General features: G+C 55.2%; 1 protein-coding gene across 1 annotated transcript; it reads right to left on the bottom strand.

Moving 5' to 3' along the window:
• Positions 1-6,431: 6,431 nt before the first annotated feature.
• Positions 6,432-11,671, bottom strand: HSPB1 (heat shock protein family B (small) member 1). The gene is made up of 3 exons (XM_065418446.1): positions 11,278-11,671; positions 7,288-7,351; positions 6,432-6,621 (listed from the first exon to the last, which is right to left on the bottom strand). The coding sequence occupies exons 1-3, from the start codon at positions 11,669-11,671 to the stop codon at positions 6,432-6,434; spliced, it is 648 nt and encodes a 215-aa protein (XP_065274518.1).
• Between the last annotated feature and the right edge of the window lie 1,127 nt (positions 11,672-12,798).

Here is a 12,798-nt window from a genome sequence, read left to right on the forward strand (position 1 = left end):
GGGACAAAGAAGAAATGTTGACCCTCCCTCTTCCTAAGTGATGGATTCATTGCCATTGGAATATATGGGCCCAAAGAGTCAAAGGTGATGACCAAGATTTGGGGGTTGTGAGCACCGTGGCAAACACCCCATTAAAAATCCTTTATTTAAAGGTACAGAAAAGAAGGGGAGAAAAGGTTAAAGCATTTGAAATGTAAAGTACCAAATTAAGGCTTTTATTTTAACAAGGGCCCATGTTCCCTTTCCCTCTAGCCCCCTGCTCGCTGCCTTTATGCAGCCCGGGCCTGGCATGGCAGGGCCACTGCGCTCCCACTGGTGTGAGGTGCTGACATGCTCCGCCTTCAGCTGAGGGACAGACCGCCTCTCCCCTGCTGCCCTCACCACACACCCGTCCCCTCCTACCCCGAGCCCCAGGGAGAGCCGCCAGTAGTAAGGGGAAGGATTATGGGCCCCTTCTCAAGTGTGGGCCTGGCACCATTGGCGCCATTGTAAACCTGGTACTGTATTGGGCTAGATGGGCCATTGGTCTGTTCTCATGTTTTATCAGCCACCCCAAGACCTGGCAAACTGGTACCAGCATTGGGCTGTTTAGGGCACTTCTTCCAGCTGCTTTTCTGGTCAGAGGCTTACAGCTGTGTTGCGAAATAGTCTTGGTTGGCTAAAACGGAAGGAAAAAGGAATAGGAAAGAAAAGAGACCAGGTTGGGAAAGGAAAGGACACCCCAAGGGGAGGTGGTGACAGTCTCGTATCCCTGATTTAGCTGGAGCCAGTGGAGGTGGTGATGCCATCTGGATCCCTCTCCTGACCAGACTGGGCCTTTGTGGTGCTGATCTCAAGAGAGATCTTGGCCCATGGGTGTGATGGTAGATCTTGGGGGTCCACGGAGATGGTGGGGTGGCAGCTGTGATGGAAAACCCCCTGCAGTGGTTGTTGGCAGCAATTGTTGCGTTTGCCTCCCCTCCTCCATCCACCTAGTTCCCCTCCCCCCCAACACACACAAGTCACTTATTTGTTAAAGAACCCCAAAGGGAGTGATGGGTAGGATAGCCCATCGCCTTATTATGTTGTTCACCAACAAGTTCTAATTTCCGACATCCCAATTCGGGTCCACTAACATCCGCTCCCACGCGTGTTTACCAGGGATGATCTTAACACAGTCCTTGAGTTTGGACTTATCTCATCTTTTTGTCTCTCTTTTGCATCTTTCCCCATCAACGTTTATTGCTATTGGTTATTGAGATGCTTTATGAACTTTTATCCACATTCCTGCAGTGAAGCCCACAGTTGAGATAAGCTTTTAGGCCCAATTATTACAACAGTGACCCTTCGTTTTGGTGCCACCACTTTCTCCCCACCCCCAGTCAAGTCCAAAGAGCCACGCTTAGCCATGGGCAGATTAAAGCCCCATCAACAGGGAACCCAGTATCCTGTTAGCCACATGATCATACTTTTAACATCTGCACAATCCACTGAGTCATCTCCTTGTGGCAGCTCACGTGGGTGGAGCTTATTTTGTGGGTGGCGCTTGATAGAGAACCGCTGCCTTTTCTATACCTATATGACCCTTAGTTAGAAGACCCTGAATTACAGAAAATGTTTGGCATTGGGATGTTCTTCACTCCCTGCTCAGGAGCACAGAGGACTCTGGAGATGATCCTGGAGCAGAGCCTTGACTCCAAGCAACCCTGGACTTGGGGGAAGTTTGGATCTGCAAATGGCTTTCCACCCTGATGTGGAAGACTCAAAAAGCTTAGATCGTTCAGATGCAGTTTGTGGTGGAACTTTTGGGTTCTTCTCTTGAATGGGAACTGTGACCCTTCTGAGCTTTGCCCAAAGCTCCAATCATTCCATTTCTCCATCTAGGTTTTTATACTATGCTCATGGCTATTCTATCAAAGCTTTTCACGGATTACTAGAGTCTTGACCACGTCTGTAGCCTATAAAATATAGTTCTAAGAGGAGATCTGTGCGTGTCTCTATCTGCCTGGTAGAATCTGAACCCACAGCCTATGGAACAGTTGGTCAGTAATGATATTAGTAACACAATACACATTTGTCATGAAGAACCTGCCATTTCTCAGCAGCTCCGAAGCTCTCATGAGTTGATGCCATCACTTCTCTGACTCTCTTGTGAGTGATGCCCCCTCAGTGTGATGGGACGGGGCTAGTGAGGGTAATTCCAGAAGTGACGTCTGATGCTGTGCTGAGCAACTGGCATTGACCCAGGGGCTATAAACAGCCTGCATGACTCATGAGGAGCTGTCTGGAGAGAATTATTGCACTGCAGGGAATGGCTCTAGAACAAAGGTGGAAAAATGAGGTGCAATGGGGAAGGAATTCTCCAGGGATGCAGTGGTAGTCCTGATGCATGTTGCGGCTTGGCTGTGAGACTAGACATTTGGACTGAGATAAGAATAATCAGAATGCGTTCTGCCTATAGAACGCTGACATTAAATTAGGTCATTGGACTGAAGCCTCATGATGTTCCCCTGTGAAGTATGTCACGATCACCCTCATTTTACCCATGGGAGGTGTGAACGGGGAAGAGGCCATGCAGGGAATCGGGGATAGGGCTGAAATGGAACCAAGGTGTCCCCTGCTCTAACCACTAGCAAACACACTCCTGAGTAGATCTCCAGATGAGCTCTGGATTAAGAGCCAAGGATGTAAGTGATATCTCAGTCCCATCCTCGTTGCCAGCAAAAAGCAACCGCCAACACTTCTGCATTTTTATTTTTTAAATAGTTATAAACTTTCTGAATGAACGTCGGGGCTGCCCCCGGACTGCAATAGGGGTATGCACGAGGATTTGCGACAGCGGGCTGGGAAGTTTTTGCCAACACCTTTGTTGGAAAATGCTGATTTGTTGAAACCAAAAATGTTTGCCAGAAATGGATCCGTCTTGAAGCGTTGGTTGGAAGCTTTCTGGGGCCAGGGTGGAATTTCTGGTCAAAACCGCAGCACAGGTGAGCTCCACCCCAGAACAGCCAATAGCCCAGGGGTTGGGATAGTCACCTGGAAGACCCAGGTTTAAGTCCCTGCTCTACTTGATTCAGAGGGTCCTGAGCCGGAGTCTCCCACATCCCAGCTGCTGGGCTGTGGGGTGTCTGCCTTGCTGGGTTTCCAGGAACATGTTTCATCCTAATACTGAAAGAAACCTCAAAATGTTCTTGTTTTCTGACCAGCTTTACTTGCTTCTGACACTGACCAGCACCTGGTTAAACAGTGAAGTCCATCTCAGGCTAGGAAGGGTGTACGGGGCACTGGCTGTCCCGCGCCCCAGGCATTCAGCTCCTATTCTAGCTCTCCTAAACAGACGCTGCCAGTTCTGCTGAATCATGTTTATTTGAGACCTGGATTCCTGCCTGCTGACAACCGGGTCCGAGATCTATCGTACTCGTCCCACTACGGACCTGGGATTGGCTTGGCTCTCTGTCCCAGAGGAGATGAACGAGAGAATCTCTGGTTGTTGATGAGCAGGGTTTGTTAACCCTTTCCAGGCTGTGGCTGTGGACAAATGGCAATGGCTACTCAGGTGAAAGCTTTGGGAGACTTCTGGAACCTGCCTGGATTCCAAGTGCCAGCTCTCCAGGCTCCGAGAGTCTCTGGGATTCTTTTCAGGTCACTAGCACCGGGCGAGTCTCTGTCTTGGAGTCTGACTCAGGAAGGGGGATTAGCTCAGGGATTTGTCAGAGCAGTAATATAGTAACAGTGAGTGAGACCGTGCTGCCCATCTAAGGCTGTGTCCCTGCGTCGGGCTGTAGGGGGGTTATGGGACTCCTCCCTGCCCATGGTGTCTGTGGGGCCATTGGGAATCCCCGTCAGCTGCTCCCTGCACTGGCAGCCCGGAGAACCCCAACCAGTCCAGCCTGGTGCTGGCTCTGCCCTTCCCAACCCGGAGAGGTCAATGCGACGTGCCGGCTTGGATTGGTCTGGTACGGTAATCCAGGGACCAGCCAGGGGTCCCATCGCAGCCCCAGTGCACACCTAGAGCAGGGCTGTGGGACGCTTGGCGTTGCCGTTTCCCAGAGCTGCCCTAGCAACCATGCAAGGGACTCTGGGAATGTAGCTCATGCAATTGGTGGAGGCACCTTGGAGCACCTGACGAGCTTTCCACAGCGTGATTGGGCGTCCTCTGCCCTGTGCTGATTGGGGCTTGGCTCCAGCCATCACCTACCCCCTCCATCAATTGCTTCATGCCGCACCTGCCCCTCTTATCCTCTTCTGCCCTGTCCCCCTCAAACCCTGCCCTGTGGCTGTTTGCTCTGTCGATTGAAAGCTCTTCAGGGCCCATCTGTAGCTATTTGTACAGCACCCTGCACAATGAGGCCCTGTTCTAGGCAGGTCCTCGGGCACTATCCTAATAAACCCGATTAATAACAGCAGCTGTGGTGGATGGGCAGTGCCTCTCCCCAGGGGCCTGGGTGTGTCTGGAAGGGGCAGGGTGGCCGCCACTGGCTGAGCTGCGGGCAGCCTGACTCGATAGCCACCCTGGGTGCCCTAAGGCTCAGCAGGTGGGTGGTAGCCCCTGGGGTCCTCTCTTAAGGGAGGGTGGGGCCTGGGCAGGGCTGGAGTAGGAGCTTAATTTCTATTTCTTGAACCTGAGTGTAGAAATTGGCTCCCAATCCCAGGAGATGGATCGACATCCAACCTCCATCAGGTGTGGGGTGCTCCAGCTTGGGCCTGTCTGTCGGGGAATCACCCACCTGGGGAAACTCCTCCGAGCTGGCCATTGGCCCAAGCCACGGCTCCAGGCACCAGGCCGTTCAGGGGTTTGCTGCCAGCATTTGGCCCAGCTTGGGACAGCTGGTGCTGTTTTGTGCCCAATCCGGCCTCCCCCCCCCATGAGGCTGGGGGGACGGCTGCCTGGGTGCAGCTCTGGGACCTGCTCTGTTGGAATGGCTGGGCTCCTCCGCAGCCTACGGCTTCTCCCCCCGGAGAGGCTAGTCTCCATTAGCCCTGCTAGGCGCTACCGTCCTGTAACTAAAGACGAATAGTCATTAATGCCAATGCTAGCACTGCACTGGTGGGGAATCATGGGTCCATGTTTCCTAGCGTGGCTAAAACCCTACTGGGCAAACTGAAAGGGCTGGAAGCTCAGCAGAGTGTAAAGGTTGCCTGGAGGTTTCCAGAAAACAGTGGCACGTTGGAGGAATGCCAGGGACGTGCGACTCCCAGAGCCTGGGTCTCAGGAGCCCAGCAGAGAGCGGTTCCGGGCAGGCGAGTCAAGTTAGTGTCGCTAAAACCAGGCCTGGGTCCACCCTCCGTCCTGCCAAGCAGAACAGCAAACCTTGGTTGCGGTTCAGAACCGATCCCGGTCCCCCGTTAAAATAAAGGTTCTTCGCCAAATCCTGGGCAACTGCTGCGCCCTCAGGGACTTGAACGGGGTTGATTCCACCCAGCACCGCTCAGGATTTGGCCCATTGATTCTAATCGCCGTCAGGAGGCGACAGCGCTGCAGCGGGTTTCCCGGAGTTCACCCCCTGAACGCTAAAGAGGCGGCCTGAGGCCTAGAGGACAAGCTCATCTCCTTCCTTATTCCCAGCCCGCTGCTGCCAAGAGACTGGGAAGTATCAGAGGGGTAGCCGTGTTAGTCTGAATCTGTAAAAAGCAACAGAGGGTCCTGTGGCACCTTTAAGACTAACAGAAGGGACTGGGAGAGATTCATTTCCTCTCTGGTTGCATGGGAATGGGCCTGTGGCCACGCCCCGAAGGCCATCACCAAGGCCACAGCAGAACAAGCCATGAAGTGCTGCTAGGGTGACCAGATGTCCCAATTTTATAGGGACAGTCCTGATTTTTGGGTCTTTCTTATATAGGCGCCTATTTCCCCCCCACCCCTCTCCTGACTTTTCACATTTGCTGTCTGGTCACCCTAAGCACTGTATCTCCTTAGTGCCACGCGTGCTGGAGCTCCTGCTAGCCACAGGGCCAGGAACTGACATGGTCCCCACTCCCCCATGACGCAATGCCTCGCATGGAAGACTGGTCTAATGCCTAGAAGCCCCAGGTTCAATTCCCAGCTCAGCCACTGACTCTGTGGGATCTTGAGCAAGTCACGGAGCCTCCCTGTGACGTAGGTGACAGCTATACAAGGAGAATAACGATTCCCTGCCTCGCAGGAGAAATACCCTGGCGCTGGGACGTTATGGTAGAGAGCATGGAGAGCGTTTCTCTTGGGTTTTGCAGCACTCGCTTACAAAGCAATCGGCCCCACCAAGGACGTGTGGATGGCTACACGCTAGCCACGGGGGAGGGCAGAGCACAGGGGAGAGGCAGCCGGGGGTTGCTTTATTGGATATTTTTTTTTTCAGATTTATTTGGGCAACTCGGTGAATGTGCTAGTACAAAATAAAAATAAAACAAAACATGGTTTTGGGGTGCAAGTGGCACCAGACAGGCCGCGATCTTCCTCCGTGCCAGGTGCCTGCTTATTTCTTGGCAGCTTCCTCAGGCTTTTTGGTGTCCGTCGGGGTGATCTGGGCATGGCTCTCAAAGGTGACGGGGATCGTGATCTCGGCGGACTGGATGGCTGGCTTGGGCAGGGGGGCTTCCACCGTCAGCATGCCGTCTGGGGAGAGCGAGGAGCGGACCGAGGTGGCATCGATGCCAGGGGGCAGGCTGCACAAGGGAGAGGAGAGTGAGCTCGTGGTGTCAGTGGGCTTGCCTGGTGGCGGATTCCTGTCTACACTAGTACCTGATTCCTGTCTACACTCTTCCAGCAGCACTCCTGTGATGCCACCCCATCCTACCCATAGAGGGCTGGAAGTAGATCCCTCCTGGAACCTGCCACCACTGCTCTCTGCACCACCCTTAGCTTCTGCCAGCCCAGGGAGAGACGTGGCCAGGAACCCAGATTCTGAGACCTGCCCTCTGCTGCGTTGCTTCTCACAAACTTTCCATGAACTCCTTGCTACCACAGGGCTAAGCTGGAGCTGGGGGACTGAGCACGGGAACCTTATCACATGGGAGCCTGACGGCCTGAGTCTCCCTGGAGAGCGTGTTCCAAATGGTGCATGGGAATACCAGCCTTCCGGGGATGGCACCATCTCCGCTGCCCCTGCCCCACTCAAGCAGCCACTCATCCCAGTGCCAGGGGTTGTCAGCTGATGTCCTTCCCCTAGGGCTAGCTAGACACCCCTCCCCCCCCCCGCGTCCAGTGTGGTGAGCTGCACCGTGCTTCTTGCAAAGAAATCTCCCCGACCTTCCGTGGCTGGTGGCTGATGAAGGCCAAGTGTCTCCCAAGAACCTTCTCTCCTCCAGCCCCAAGCTGAGCCAGCTACTTACGTGTATTTTCTGGTGAAGCACCTGGAGATGAAGCCGTGCTCGTCCTGCTTCTCCTCGTGTTTGCCTGGAAGAGGAGGCGACAGACAGTTTCAGGGGGTGAGCGATGCATGCAGGGGAATGATGCGTGGCTCAGCTGGAATTCTGCAGCTAGAGCTCCACAGGGCTTACCCAGCCGCTCCATTGCACCAGGAGAGTGGAGAAGGGAATGACCCGCCCCAGGCTCCGGGCACTCCTCCCCGGCCATCACGCCCCCCACAGGACTGCAAAGGTGACTACGAGCTGCTTGGCTGGGGAAGCAGAGAAGGACATGCTCCTGTTGTAGCTTCATTTCAGAGCTGGGAGCCTCGAGTCTGAAGCTGGGGGCGAGTGTGAGGACTCAAACCCCAGATCAGCCCTGGCAGTTCAGTTTCTCCCGCTCGGCCTCCAGCGAGGGGCAGCCTGTTTTCCACATAGCCGCAATCCTACGAGATCAGATTCCCACTACTGGGTGGAGAAGCTTGCCCATGGGCGGGACCGGGCAGAGGACTATGATGGGACTGTCTGGTTTTTATTCTGTGTATGTACAGCACCTAGCGCCATGGGGTCCTGGTCCAGGACTGGCCCTTCGAGGGGCTACAACTAATAATGTAATATGATCTGCCAATGCTCCTCCATTGCCCGGCCTGCCAGCCCGGAAGCTCCTCTGAGCTGAGCCTGCCACGGTCTTAGGAACGAATAGGCTGAGACTGCCAGGCTGGCTTCCACCGTGGTGTCCTTGAACCCAGCTGTCCAGTGGTGAAAAGCTGGTACGTCCCTAAGTGCAGGCAGCTTCCCTGGCTTGCAGTGGGAGCTCCCCCGTTGGGAGCCAGGGCCAGAGCCAAGCTGGGCTGCAAGTCTTACAGCTCCCAAAACCGCTGCTTGGCCTCCATCCTTCTAGTTCTGATCCTCTGCTTCCCTGTTACCATGGTTACCCTGCATGCGGGCGGGGCGGCCTTTGCATCTGTTATTATTGCCAATGGAAAAAACCAGCCCCCCCACTCATCAAGGCGGCTCTGTTACAAAACAGGGAGGCGGGACGCCTCTGAGCAAGGGCTGCAGCATCCAGGTTGCTCTGTCTGGTTTGCAGAGCATGAGCCAGGCAGAGCTGAACAGAGGGGAAAAGACCAGGAGAAACTACAAACTGAAGAAAAGCCCTGAGTCTCTCCCCTCCCCCCATCAATTGCAAAGGGAAGCTGGCATCGAACTCATCTCCTGGATTTGTGTCCTCAGGAAGGCAACACGCCAGCTGCAATCTGGGTGGTTCAAGCACGGGCTGGCTCACATGGTAGCCCTCCGCTCCCCCTGTCCACAGCTGCCAAGCCCCACATTTCAGAGGCAGCCTCGTTGCATCCCCCCCCCCCCCCGAAGTCTGAGTGTAGGGGCAGGTGCCTGGTTTGCGGTCCCTGTGCTTCTCATTAGGAGCTGGCTTCTAACCCCCCCCCCCCCCCCCAATTCTCTAAGGTACTTACGCAGCCCTTTACCTGGCAGGAATAGATTGAGGTGCTCAGATACTACAGTGAAGAGAAGTGCTATTATCCCTGGTTTACACAGATGACGGCCTGGGTCCTCAGGAATTTAGGCACCAACTCCCATTGATCTAAATCCCTTTGGCAAGCTGGGGCTAAGTCCATACCAGGCATCCATAGCAGAGCAGGGAGGGATAGCTCAGTGGTTTGAGCATTGGCCTGCTAAACCCAGGGTTGTGAGTTCAATCCTTGAGGGGGCCACTTAGGGATCTGGGGTAAAATTGGTCCTGCTAGTGAAGGCAGGGGGCTGGACTCAATGACCTTTCAGGGTCCCTTCCAGTTCTGAGATAGGTATATCTCCATATATTATTATATTATATTTGAACCTGTGTGCTGGGATCTCTGCCCAGCTGGGTCCTGACTGCCGACCTATTGTCCCACCGGAGCAGTGGGGCGTCCCACGAGTGAGCACTGTCTACCTTGGATTGAATCCGTCGTTTTAAGCTTTGATTCTGACGGCCACCGCTCTGAGTCAGTTTCACCTGCATGTTCTCAAACGTGCACCAGCCCTGCCAAGGGTTAACCACAAGAGTTTCCGGCTTTGCCAGGAGCTGCTGAGGTCAGAAGTGTTGTCTCGAGCTGGAAGGGACCTAGATCCTGTCCTGTAATCCATCGCTTTACAAGCCCAGCAGGCATTTCCCCCCAAACTGTCGAGGTGTCTTCTCTGTGCTGCAGATCCTTTTGGCTGGTCTTAGCAGCTGATGGCAGTGTGGGATGGCTCACGCTGGGCATGCAGGCATATAGCCTTTATTCTTTAAAGGAAAATGAACTCCCAGGTGTCAAATAATCAAACTGTTGCTTGTCAACTCCTTCTTAGCCAATGAGGTCACAGGCTAGTTGTGAGGGCTTCGGCGCAGAAACAGAAGTCGCTTTGCACACCAAAAAACCCAATTACCGCAACTCACCTGCCTTCAGGCTTCATAGCAAACACGGACCAGATCCTCAGCTGGTGTGAACTGGCATCACTCTATTGAAGTTTGTACCAGCTGATGACCTGGCCCTCAGACAGCTGGCTGCAAAAATTCCTTGAACAAAGTGGGGTAGGGGATGGCTCAGGGGGACCAGGGCTGATCTATACATGAGCCGATCCAAACCACAGCAGTTTTGTATGGTTGGGCCAAACCACACTGTGCTTTGTTGTTTGACTTAATTTCATGGGGTGTTTCTCAGTTGTAAATTTTTTTGGGGGTGGGGAGGAAGGAGGAGTTGAACAGAAGTGGCTGAAAATGGAGGGGTGGGGGAGGATTCGTCATAAATTCCATCCTCTTCACACACTTTGCTTTTCTCCTTGAAATGTTGAGGGAAGATGTTGGGAGGTGAAAGATTTTTGCCCAGCTCTCGTTTGGGATCTGATGCAGTGAGGGGAGGGGGAGAGGAGGCTGGAAGGAATATATTCAAATCCACCAGCAGCGGTCACCTGATTCCCCTGAGAACCAACGCCGCCATGTTTCGGGCCGCTCTAGAAAATGCGCCCTTTGCTGCCAGAGCATTCGCTGCCAAGTACGTGCGCGCACGAACGGAGCACTTGGGCCCAGATCCTCAAAGCTATATAGGCTCCTCGCTTTCATTGGAGGATCCTAGCAAAATCTATAGGCGCTGGAGGTAGCGTGGGCTGGAGGTTAGGCTGTGAACCAGACTCTCGGAAACCTGGTTCTGTTCCCAGCTCTGTCACTGACCTGCTGGGTGACCCTGGGCAAGTCATTTTCCAGCTCCGGGCCTCAGTTTCCCTTCCCGCCCTTTGCCTATTTAGACCGTATGCTCGATGGGGCAGGGCCTACTTCTTACTATGTGCTTGTCCAGTACCCAGCCCAATGGGGCCCTGATCTAGGTTTAGATCGTTGGGTGGGCATGGAATTACAGATAGTAACACAGGGTGGTACAGCCAGTTTAGTCCCTGTGTCAATTCCTTCCCCCATCCCTGGGGTCCCATGTATTGTATGTGCCTAGGTGGGCAAGTCCTTTCCCTCTTCTTCCATCACCGGAGCAAACGCCTTCCTGGCTGACGGCAAGGAGGAACGTGGCCCCTCACCCTCACTGCAAGCAGAGCAAGCAACGCGCTGCAGGCTGCATCCAGTGTGTGATGAGGAGTGGGGGCAATGGGTAGTAGCCTGCTCGGGGGGGGGGGGGAGGGGGGCTGAGCCAGAGGAAAGCGAGAGCTGCCAAGCCGAGGGACGAAGGTTTGAGAGGGCAAAGGGTGCACCTGTTCCCCAGCATTCCCCACGCAGGGACCCGCCTGTGCCACGGTCAGCGCTGGGGATAGAATCTGGGCTCTCCAGTGCCACGGGGAGCTGCCGCTGCCTCACATGGACCGGCCCGCCGGAGGCTGGGTCACGGACACCGCCCCGGGGGTGGCATGTGCAGCAGGCATAGGGCTACGAACAGGGCGAATGGCTCGGGTTCAAAGGAGACCAGGCCTGAGACCGGAGGAGCCAAAGGAAGCACTCACCGGTGATCTCCACCACGCCATCCTTGGTCTTCACCAGCAGCTCCTCCGGGGCAAAGTAGTTGACGTCCAGGGCAACCTTCCAGCCGTCCGAGGTCTGCCGGATCTCCGAGACGCCGCTGCTTAGCTGGCGGCTCAGGGCCCGGCTGTAGGCCGGGTTGGGGGAGGTTGGCGAGGTGACGATGGGGCTGGCGACAGCTACCGGCTCGGCAGCCTGGCTGGGCATCAGGCGGAGGTAACCCGGCCAGCTGGTGCTGCTCGGCCACTTGCCCCAGTCCTCGAGAATGTGGGGCATGCCGAAGGGCTGGTCGAAGAGCCGGCTGCCCAGGTACCAGTCCCGCCAGGGGTCCCAGCTGGGGCTGCGGAGGAAAGTGAAGGGCACCCGGCGCTCTGACATGTCGCGCTTCCTGCCCTTCCCCGACGGTCCGGCCTCGCTGCTGTGGCTGGAGGGGGAGCGAGCGCCCGCGTCTCTCTAGAGCCGCTCCCGCGGGCCGCCCCCTTATGAAAAGGCAGCTGGTTATTTTTAGCTGAGCATTTCAGCTGGCTATTAATGGAGATTACACAGGGGCTGAGTCACTGCAGATGAACAGCAGGTCAGCTGTCAGGCTCTGCCCGCTTTCTCCCAGCCCCTTTGTTATCCCACAGCTGCTCTGTCTGCGAGCGGGGGAGAATGGGGCTGGCTCCCCAGTATCGGGCAGCAGGAAGGCTGGCTTGGGAGTGAAAACACGCCACTGGGATACAGGAGTGCTGAGTTTAGTTCTCGGGCCCTGCCACAGCTTCTCTGTGTGACCCTGGGCAAGTCACTTAATCTCTCTGGGCCTCAGTCCCCCTACCTGTAAAATGGGGATAATGATGCTCGTGTATTTGTGCTGTGACCTCTGCAGGCTGGGGACTGTTTCTTACCGCATGGTTGTACAGCACCTAATGCAATGGGGCTTCGCTCTCGGGGCTGCAGTGTCAAACTGTTGGGGCACCCGGGCTTGTGGACTTGGTGTTTCCGAGCCCATGGTTGCACGTCCACACTGCGTAGTAAACCCGTGTTTCCAATGGCTGGACTCGGGTCTCACAATACTAACCTGACTCAGCTCTGCGGCTTGAGCTGTGTCCACACTGCACCATGACAGGGCTTGGCCCCAAGTCCCAGCAGGACTCTGGCTCTGACGCTCCCACTAGCCGGAGTAAAGGACCTGGGTGCTGAGTGCTTGTCAGACCGATTTCAGTGTGGACAGAAATGGGGGCGGGGGGGAGAGAAGTAGGCCTTGGACTCAAACCTGAGTCAGAGCTCAGGGTCAGTGTCCAGGGGAGATTCCCAAAGACTCCTGCAATGTAAATGCCCTGCCCAGCTGCAGCTGGTGGTCCAGGGCTTAGAATGGAGGGGCTCTTCACCTGCCCCTGGGACTTACCCTGGCTTTGGGGCTTCAGGGATGCAATGGTCCACCAGGGAGCCCGCTTGCAGAATGGCTTCGTAGGTAAAATGCAACAGCCCAGAACCACTGGACTCTTTGCTGCAGCTGTATCTCCCCC

Source organism: Emys orbicularis, chromosome 17 (assembly GCF_028017835.1).
Source record: "Emys orbicularis isolate rEmyOrb1 chromosome 17, rEmyOrb1.hap1, whole genome shotgun sequence".
In the NCBI taxonomy this organism is placed as follows: Eukaryota; Metazoa; Chordata; order Testudines; family Emydidae; genus Emys; species Emys orbicularis.